The 10,311-nt window shown below is 46.4% G+C and overlaps 1 protein-coding gene across 2 annotated transcripts in view; it reads left to right on the top strand.

Annotated features, from left to right (window-relative positions):
- Positions 1 to 292: 292 nt before the first annotated feature.
- LOC117351069 (laminin subunit beta-4-like) overlaps positions 293 to 10,311 on the top strand; it is a 105,595-nt gene continuing 95,576 nt past the window's right edge. Inside the window, exons 1-5 of one of the 2 annotated variants that reach the window (XM_033925776.1) lie at positions 5,126 to 5,237; positions 6,791 to 6,974; positions 7,545 to 7,642; positions 7,882 to 7,976; positions 8,479 to 8,695. In XM_033925776.1, coding sequence (XP_033781667.1) covers positions 5,198 to 5,237; positions 6,791 to 6,974; positions 7,545 to 7,642; positions 7,882 to 7,976; positions 8,479 to 8,695 — 634 coding nt within the window. In that variant the 5' untranslated portion in view covers positions 5,126 to 5,197. Of the gene's footprint in view, positions 323 to 5,125; positions 5,238 to 6,790; positions 6,975 to 7,544; positions 7,643 to 7,881; positions 7,977 to 8,478; positions 8,696 to 10,311 lie in introns of those variants that run through there. The other variant, XM_033925777.1, reaches the window with a different exon arrangement.

Below are 10,311 nucleotides of genomic sequence, written 5' to 3'. Positions count from 1 at the left end.
ATCATTTTTTGTCATCAGCAAATTTGATTTCTTCATTCATTGCTCCCTTTTCCAGATCATGCAAAAACCCCAAAACAGTATGAAGGGGTGCTGAAAAGTTCTCAGCCCTACCAAGAATGGAATGATGTGGAGCCATGAAACTTACAAGTTATTCCGCACTTGGCGCATCATGTCTGAAGTTTCTGTAACCCCCCCCAGAATACTCTGATGTCATGGAACTACTCCGCCACTTCAATCGCCTCTGAATCACTCGAAAATTGTTGACCTTTCAAACTCTTTTTAAGGTTTGGAAACAGAAAATAGTCAGATGGAGCAAGATCTGGTGAGTAGGGTGGATGGTCTATGCCAGTGTTCTTCAACCGCCGGTCCGTGGACCGGTGCTGGCCCGTAGAAATTTTCTGCCAGTCCACAGGGCTGGCACGTCCATCGGGCAAAAGACGGTGTTCTTCAGACTCCAGTCCACAGTGCGATCAACACGGCGTTTTTGGGCCGGCTCTCTTGAGTGCCGCAGTGCACAAAGCCGTGGGAAAAGGCTCCTACGCGTGTCCTGTGCCTGACCTTGAAGCCTTCTGTCTGACGTCGCAACGTCAGAGGGAAGGCTTCCAGATGAGGGGGCGGGACGCGCGCTGCCCACAACTTTGTGCAACGCTGCACTCAGGGAGCCGGCCCGAAGACGCTGCATTGATCTCACAGTGGACCGGCCCGAAGATAACACTGGGTGGCAGGCCAGAAGGCAACGCACGGCACAGCATGGAGGGAGAGAGACAACAACGGTAGGGGGAATCTTTTTCTTGTATGTTATGCTATGTTTGTCGTACCTTATTTTAAATTTTGTGCATCACATTGACGATACGATAATGCGTTTTAATCAAAATTGTATTCAACTTGAAACTTGAAATGAAATTCATGCCATAACTGGACACCCAGCGTAGTTTCCTGTTTTTTAGCTAGTTAACAAAAGCATGGTTAACAAAAGAAGTTAAGAAGGTGGTAGGAGATAAGAAAAAATCCTTCAGGACATGGAAAAAGGATAAAACTGAGGAAAATTGGAAAAAGCACAGGAAGCACCAAAAAGAATGCCACCGCGTAGTCAGAACAGCAAAGAGAGAATATGAAGAGAAACTTGCAAAGGAGGCACGGAACTTTAAACCTTTCTTTCGATATGTGAAAGGGAAACAGCCGGCGAGGGAGGAAGTGGGACCCCTGGATGAGGGGGATAGGAAAGGAGTGGTAAAGGAGGAAAAGGAAGTGGCGGACAGATTAAACACGTTCTTCTCGTCGGTCTTCACAAAAGAGGACACATCCAATGTTCCGGAACCGGAAAAATTCTTCAAGGGGGACCAAGAGGAAAAATTATCGTGCATGGAGGTAAGCCTCGAAGACGTACTCAAACAGATAGGCTAAAAACTGACAAATCGCCAGGCCCGGACGGAATTCACCCAAGAATACTAAGAGAACTTAGAAACGAAATAGCGGAGTTACTGCAACAGATTTGTAACCTATCCCTGAAAACAGGGGTAATACCGGAAGACTGGAGGATAGCAAATGTTACACCTATCTTCAAGAAAGGAACCAGAGGCGACCCGGGGAATTATAGACCGGTCAGCTTGACCTCAGTTCCGGGGAAGATGGCCGAATCATTGATCAAGGACAGTATCAGTGAGCACATAGAAAAAAATAAGCTGATGAGAACAAGCCAGCATGGTTTCTGTACTGGAAGATCCTGCCAAACAAACCTACTGCACTTCTTCGAGGGGATAAGCGGACATTTGGACAAAGGTGACCCCATAGATATAGTATACCTAGACTTCCAGAAAGCCTTCGACAAGGTACCTCATGAGCGCCTTCTAAGGAAACTGTGGAACCACGGGGTGGAAGGGGACATACACAGATGGATCAAAAACTGGTTGGCAAACAGGAAACAGAGGGTAGGAGTAAAGGGACACTATTCTGACTGGAAAGGGGTCACAAGTGGCGTCCCACAAGGGTCAGTGCTGGGACCGCTGCTATTCAATATATTTATTAATGACTTGGAAACAGGGACAAAGTGTGAAGTTATAAAATTTGCGGATGACACAAAACTCTCCGGTAAGGTTAGATCTGTAGAGGAATGTAAAAAACTCCAAAGGGATCTGGACAAACTGAGTGAGATGAGTTTTAATGTGGAGAAATGTAAAGTTATGCACATAGGGAAAGAGAACCTGATGTACAACTACATGATGGGGGGGATGACATTGGGAAAAGGCAACCTAGAAAAGGACTTGGGGGTTTTGGTGGATAAAACAATGAAACCGGCAGCACAATGCGCAGCGGCCTCAAAAAAGGCGAACAGAATGTTGGGCATTATCAAAAAAGGTATCACTACCAGAACCAAGGAAGTTATCCTCCCGCTGTACAGGGCAATGGTGCGACCGCATCTGGAGTACTGCGTCCAGTACTGGTCGCCGTACCTAAAGAAAGATATGGCGATACTCGAGAGGGTCCAGAGAAGAGCGACAAAACTGATAAAGGGCATGGAAAACCTCTCGTATGCTGAGAGGCTGGAGAAGTTGGGGCTCTTTTCCCTGGAAAAGAGGAGACTTAGAGGGGATATGATAGAAACTTATAAGATCATGAAGGGTATAGTGAAGGTAGAGAGAGACAGATTCTTCAGACTGGCGGGGGCAACAAGAACTAGAGGACACTCAAAAAAATTGAAGGGAGATAGGTTTAGAACAAATGCTAGGAAGTTCTTCTTCATCCAGAGGGTGGTGGACACCTGGAATGCGCTTCCAGAGGGGGTGGTTGAGCAGAGTACAGTTTTGGGGTTCAAAGAGGGATTGGACGAATTCCTGAAGGGTAAGGGAATCCAGGGGTACAATTAGAGGGTTACTATACAAGACAAAATGCTCTTGAGTAATAGTTCACTACAGGTCATTGACCTGGGGGGCCACCGCGGGAGCGGACTGCTGGGCATGATGGACCTATGGTCTGACTCGGCAGAGGCCATGCTTATGTGCTTATGTGCTTATATATTAATACACAAATAAAAAATTTCCTCCTGTAGCATAACTTTTATTTTCTGACAAGTCTCCTATGAGCTTCTTTGCAGATGTTTTCTGAAAATCCAGAGGAGCTCTATCCATTGACTCACCGTTGTCCGTATGTCTATTAAAAAAAATATATATATATGTTTAAAAAAAAAAATCTAACAAATTGGTAAGGCAAGACTTTCTCCTCTGTCTATCCAAATGGTAAATTATTTTGTTCTTCAGACTATTTTGCTTGGCATGAATGTCAAGCTTATCGGTCTCTAGTTTAATGGATCACCCATGCAGTCCTATTCCTGAAATACTGCAATTGATTTGAAAGAGAAGTTACAGATTGCTAGTCTGGAATTTAACTCTTGAGTTCTTTTATTATTCTGGGGTGTCTGCCATTTGGTCCTGGTGATTTGTTATTCTTTAGTTTGTTCATTTGATCTATTGCATTTTTTTTTTCTGGTTTTCTGTGATCTGCTTTAAGTTCTTCTCAACCTTAAGTAATGTTTCTGGCTTCCATCCTCTGAAATGTCCTGTTTTGGAAGGGGCGGGAGCTGGCATGCTCACGCGCTTCAGGTTCTGTGCTGGCTGACCGGAACGCTTCTGGTGTTATGTAGATCAAAGTATCGCTGACCTGGGCGATGGATATAAGGAAGGAAAAACCTCATGGGGAGGAGGGTGAAAGATGCTGGAGGGTGGGGGTAGGGAGGAGGAGGAGGAGGAGAGAAATGCTGGATACTCTGGGGGGGAGTTAAGAGATAGGGAAGAAGAAAAATGCTGGGTACCAGGGGGACGGAAGAGAGGACATCAGGGAAAGTTGACCTGATTTGGGATGTAATTTATAGGAAACCTTTCTCTGTTTATATGGGAGAATATACTGTAATTAAAAGTTCATTCTCTTATATTAACATCTAGAGCACCTTAGTTCTATGGCAGTTTTGTCCCAACATAATTTTAGCAAGCTTTAATGCTCCAAGAGGTTAGAATTGGGCATGGGGCCACTTCTGGGATGCACATCCTGGTACCACCCTTTTTCCAGCAATAACATTGAGATTGCTGTCTCCTCGGCGGAGGAATCTTTTTGATGCCGCTGATACGCAAACTAGGTACATTTTATGCATCAGAACCCCATGCCTTGAGAAAGACTGGCGAAACGCGTTGGCAGAGGGGAGTGTTCTATGTATAACATCGGAGAAAATACTCCAAACCAGTATGACTTATATACTCACAGAAATAAGCTAAGTCACCTTCAATATTGTTCTTATTACTAATTTATTATGAAAAATGTCAAAAAATGAGAGTTCACAAATATATATATATATAAAAGCATATAAAAAAGATATATAAAAAATACTGTCTGTAGGGGATGAATGAGGAATTGACAGACCTGCTGATATGGTCAATCTGACACCCCGCAGTCAATAGAACCCATCTCACTGGATTTTGGTTAGTGTGTCACATAAGAATTGCCATACTGGGTTAGACCAATGGTCTATCTAGTCAAGTTTCCTGTTTTCACAGTGGCCAATCCAGGTCACAGGCACCTGGCAGAAACCTAAAGATTAGCAACGTTCCATGGCTGAGATTGTGATGTCATAAAGCCTCATTCTACCAATGCCCAAGAGCCAACCTCCTCAGTGATGTCACAAAGGCTTGATTGAGTAACTCATACAGCTGCAGCTGCCAAAATTCCCATGTGCTGAAAGAAGGGCTTTTAGTGTCCCCATGAATGACTATAGTGGACACAAAACCAACTTTTTTTTAAAGAGACAGAAATGGATGACTATTTTACTACAGGTGTGCAGAGCGTGCTCAATTCACTTTGTTCTATATTCATTTGGTTGGTTTAATTTTGGAAAAGTTACCAATTCAAACATTCATAGATTTTCTTGACCGGTGAGTTAGTTTTGCACCTCTTCAGCCTCCAAGCATAGATCTTTGAGCTGTAATCTCAAAGCACCTGTTCTCTCTCTCTCACCTCGCCTCGCTCCTTTTCCCGGAAGGATAGCATAGATGCACACTGCAGAAGCAGTTCCTGATTTCTATTAATGATTACCTGGGGAAAGAAGATGCACCATTTCAAGAGATCATCTTGTCATGGCAACCCTTCCCCCTGGCAGTGAAAACATAGAGAACAGAGTGGAGATTTCCACATCTGGAGCCACTCTACGAGCAGTATGAAGCTATCCAGATCAGTTAGTTCTACCGGAGATGCAGGTGGGTCTGGCTTTTGTAGATTCCCTTCCTTTACCTTGTTCTTTCTCCTCTCCCCCTTCCATTCAATCTGTTCCCCCTTCTCTCCTTTTTGTACGATTCATTCCAGCTTCACCTCCCTCTCCATTTTTAGCTCTCCTCTCAACCCCACCCCGTAGTCAAGATGGGTACCTCTCTCTCTTTTCTCCTTCCTGCAGCCCTGTTCCTTCTAAGCTGAGCAGGGGTGCTCCCCCTCCAGTTCTGTCAGTGGGAGGTGCTGTTTCACTGTTGCATTTTCAATAGTAGGAGACAGGCAAGCTCTGTCAGACTCCAAGGAGCCTGCCTGTCCCCTAGTGATTGAAAATACATTATGGAAGCAGCACCCCCTACTGGCAGCAATGCAGTTGGAGGACTCCTGCTCAGCTTTGAGGGAACATTGCGCTTTAGGCTGCCGCTTGCAATCTTTGGGTCACTGGCAGCATAAGTCAACTGAACACGCTGCCTTCAGCGGCCCCAGAAGCTTTCCAGTTGCTTCAACTTCCTGTCCCTGCAGGCTACTGCATAGGGAAGAGGCTGGAGTACCCCTTATAATCTGGGGTGGACTGCTCAACCACTCTGCCCATGGTATGTCTCTGGCTAGCATTATTTTTCCTGCTTAGGAGCATCGGGCTGCTAACACACAGCCTGTAGCTCCCAAGCACCATCTTAAAGGAGCCAGAGCTCCATAAATAGCATCCCTCTCCTGCTTCCCTATTTCCCCCTAGTGGTAATACTACAAGACTACCAGTAGGGGTCACCAGTACCATCATGAACCCAGTGCCACTCCTGATCACTCTTCTCCTGCAGCCCCTAGGTCACCAAGGATTGACTAGGTAGGCCTAGGAGAATACTGGAGAAAGGATCATGGGGTCTATGGGGGTCTTTAGAGGAGGTTTAGGGGGGGAGTTGAGGCTTTTTAGGAGTAGTACACGGAGGAGGAGAGCACTCATTTATTTGCTGAGCTCCTCCTTTAAGAAAAGTTCACCAGGAGCATCGGACTGGCTGTCAATGACCCAGCTTGATCGTAAGCTGCATTATAAAAGTGCTGGGGCAATCACTAATCTGCAGTACTGATTTACCACAGATTAGGGTTACCAGATTTTTCATTTGAAAAATCTGGGCACTTAGACCCGCCCCCAGGCCTGTCCTGTTTCACCCTAATCCTGTCCCTCTAATCCTGCCCTAGCCCCCGCCCCCACTGCCTGCTCTTGTTGCTCCTGTCCATCTGCAATTTCTTAGAAGCTTTTCAAAACCTGGACAAAGTGCCGGACCCCCGGACATGTCCAAGGAAATCCGGATGACTCCCACAGTGAACCAAGCTGTGGTGAAATGCCATTTGTTTACCTCAGTATAGTAATCTCCCTCCTAAATTGTTCTAATGTACTAACACTGAAGCCATAGAGACATAAAAAGGGAAGGCGAGACAACTGCGTTGTGCCATGGCACAATATCTCTGAGGTTTCCAGCATTGCTCACCTTTCATTCTAATTAAGTAGCTTGGCCCAAGTCTTCTCTCGGTATCTCTTATTTCACATCAGATGAGAGAGTTCCAAATGCCGGAAGGAAGGCTGAATATTTAGAATTGAGAATCCAAGAGAAGATCCCTACCGTGCCCTGCAAAACCTCATCAGATGACGCCCAGCCTGGCCTAGGTGCGCTGTCTGAGAGCGAAGAGCTGGTTCTCTCCACACCTCAGCCCCACTATATACAACAGTTGTACAGGTGAGTTGGTTGCTGGCTGCGTATACCCTTAGGGAAGCCTCTTCCACAGTCTGCAGGATTAAGAGAGCCACCATCTTGGTGGGCAACACTGCGAGACGGTTTATTTCGGGGGTGTTTTACATTTGCAATTTTTTAAAATGAGCCCCAAAGGCTACAATCGATGATTCACAAAGTGAAATAAATTGCAAAGTCTATGTAGGTTCTATGGTAGCCATGATTCAACTCTGGAACGCTCTTCCGGAGTCTGTTGTAGGGTTAAACACCCTCCAGGGTTTCAAGACTAAGCTGGACAAGTTCCTGCTAAACTGGGATGTACACAGGTAAGGCTGGACTCATTTTAGAGCACTGGTCTTTGACCTGAGGGCTGCCGTGTGAGCGGACTGGGCACAATGGACCACTGGTCTGACCCAGCAGCGGTAATTCTTACGTTCTTTTACCAGTGAGCTTGCGTGGCCTTGTCTGCAAGAAACTGGGAGCTAAAGTTCCAGTGTGAAAATGTGTCTAATGTGCTAGAAATCTGTAAACATACAGTATATTGCAAAACTGGGTCTCTGGCTTCCATTCTGTCAGCATCCTAGGTCCTCAGACTGCAGAATATTTCCTGAATCCTCCTCCTATCAAGTTTCAGACCAACCCACGCGTGCAAAGAGTTATAGAAGCCATGGGAGGTAAGATGGCTCACAAGATCTTCAGAAGCCTTCTGCAGATGCCTCACTCTCTGTGGACCTTTGAGTGCTGAAAAATCAGGGCAGAAAAATGAAAGGGATACAATGCTTGCATTTATCCAATATGAGTCTTCCGAAGAACGCGTCTTTTCACGTTATCTAGAGGTTTGCTCCGTGTTTGTGCCAACACCGCTAATAAACATCAAGGCAGTCCTAACCTTGCCTCCTCCTATGTTTTCCAGGATATCAGGGTGCCCAGGAATTGTGGAGAATCATTCATCAGGAGATTCATCAATGTCGGCAGGAGGTTCTGCCAGAGAAGTCACTGGTCCATCAGGTCATTTTGAGGGTTGTATAAAAGGAACATAAGAGTAGGGAAAATATAGCTGGAAGCCGGACAAAGGTTTCTTCTGAAGCAAAGGGTATTTCTCCCACCCACATGTAAGAGAACTAGATAAGAATTCAAAAGCAAATGGCGGGAATATGGGGCAGGATACCCATATAATGCCTTTTTTAAGAACTTTATAAAAAAAAAAAAAGCATTCCAAGGACAAAGTAGTGGGGTTGTCCCACCAATCTACTTGAATGTCTGTAAATAAAGGCTAAGAAACAAAAAATTACATATTATAAAGTGATACCTTTGTATTAGAGAGAACAACAAGGCAGAGGCATTTGTCCCTAAATGTCCCGGTGGGCTCCCACTCTATCTAACGTACCTGGGGCAGGGGGGGGGATTAAGCGACTTGCCCAGGGTCACAAGGAGCAGTGCGGGATTTGAACCCACAACCTCGGGGTGCCGAGGCTGTAGCTCTAACCACTGCACCTCATACTCCCAACAGATCTCCTTCCCGGATCGAGGCACTCGAAGCACGGGGATGAAGACGGTGGCAGCGAGGAGGAATCGGCTCGGCCTAATTCGTCAGATGGCCCAGCTCCATGAGAACAGAACCAGCCTGCTGATAGCTAACAATCCCTTCCCAGACCTCAATGATAGCCGTGGAGAGGAGGGCTCGGACAGGTACCTCCCTCAGCTGCCAAAGAACTCGCCTCACGGACGTGAGCATTACCCCACTTTATATTTTGGTTATTTGTCATAATTTGTTGCTTTTGTTTTCTATTCTGTCTTGAATGTAGTCTACTGCTTTGCAGACCTGCTGTTTTAGGAAATTAGATACAGTCGACTCCGCTTAAGTTTACGCCCTTCAGACTGGGTCTCCACATGTGCTTAATAGGAGTTGGGGGAGGCTGCAGCTAAGCCCGCTCAGTTTAAATATGGTGCGTGGGCTGCTGGAGCCTAAAGTCCAGGAAAGCTATGCCCTACAGTTTGAGTAGAAGCGGAGCGCTCACTTTCCCAGCTGTCCCAGCGCTTAAGCTGCTGTGTGAAGCCTAGCCATTCCCAGTCGGAACGTGATCGCTGGAATAGTCTTCCACTGCATGTGATCGAGGCCAGCAGCGTGCCTGATTTTAAGGCCAAATGGGATCGTCACATGGGATCTAAACTAAACTAAACTAAACCTTAGGTTTGTATACCGCACCATCACAGGGCGAAGGTAGGGGAGGAACATGAGGGTAGGCAGACTAGATGGGCCGTGGCCCTTATCTGCTGTCAATTTCTATGTTTCTAACCGGAGTGAACGTAGCGTGAAAGAATAGAGGTTGGACCTATGACATCAGTGCGCATAAGCGGATGGTGTGCTTATCCGAATTGCAAATATCCGGAGTTTACATCCATTGAATTTAGTGTAAAAAAAAAATAAAAAATGGGACTGTGGTGGTAGGGTGTGAATAACCGAAGCGTGCGCTTATCCGACGCGCACTTAGGTGGCATGGACTGTATATAAGCTCAGGTGTGTAATAGGATAAAAACTGGACAATATCAGCCCTCTCTGAATTTCCACTCAGATCTTTTTATGTCTAAGGTGGCAGCATCAGTGGCATAGTAAAAAGGGGGAGGTCTGCCCTGGGTATCAGCACCCATCCTCCTCTCTGCTCCCCCACTAAAGTGTGCACGTGCACCCCTTGGCATCCATTTTTGAACACCTCCTATAGAATTCCTCCCTATACACTGTAACCTGGAGATAAGCCTAAGGTTACCAGATGCCCCGGGTCCTCTTTTTAGAGGACTGTCCAGGTGCCCAGAGGGATTTCCAAAACCCGGCAGTTTGGTCTGGGTTTTGGAAGTGCTTGAGCTCGCGGGCCGCGTCTGGCGGGTTCCTGCGCGTGCTTGGATGTTGCCATCGCATATGTAAGTGGCACCTACCTGCTAGATATTATAGAATTAATAAGAACATAAGCAGTGCCTCCGCTGGGTCAGACCACAGGTCCATCCCGCCCAGCAGTCCGCTCCCGCGGCGGCCCGAACAGGTCACGGCCTGTCTGAGTCACCAGAAGGGGCCCCCTTGCCACCTTGGTTTCCCATTGAGTCTTATCTTCCCATCGAAGTCCTAACCCTCCGGTCTTGCACATGCACGACCTGGTTGGATTTCTATACTTATTACTTGGTTTGCTTTCTATACCTGTGTTACATCCCAGCACCTCTCTCAGTATCCCACGATCCCCCTATCCCTCAGGAATCCGTCCAATCCCTGTTTGAATTACCCCTACATTCGTACCTGAGCCAGTGAAGGATTGTGTTCCAAAGATCAAGGACATAAGACACCACAGTAAAAATG

Source organism: Geotrypetes seraphini, chromosome 17 (genome assembly GCF_902459505.1).
Source record: "Geotrypetes seraphini chromosome 17, aGeoSer1.1, whole genome shotgun sequence".
NCBI lineage: Eukaryota > Metazoa > Chordata > Amphibia > Gymnophiona > Dermophiidae > Geotrypetes > Geotrypetes seraphini.
The sequence above is the reverse complement of the archived record's forward strand: the minus strand, read 5'-3'. Positions and strand labels throughout refer to the sequence as shown.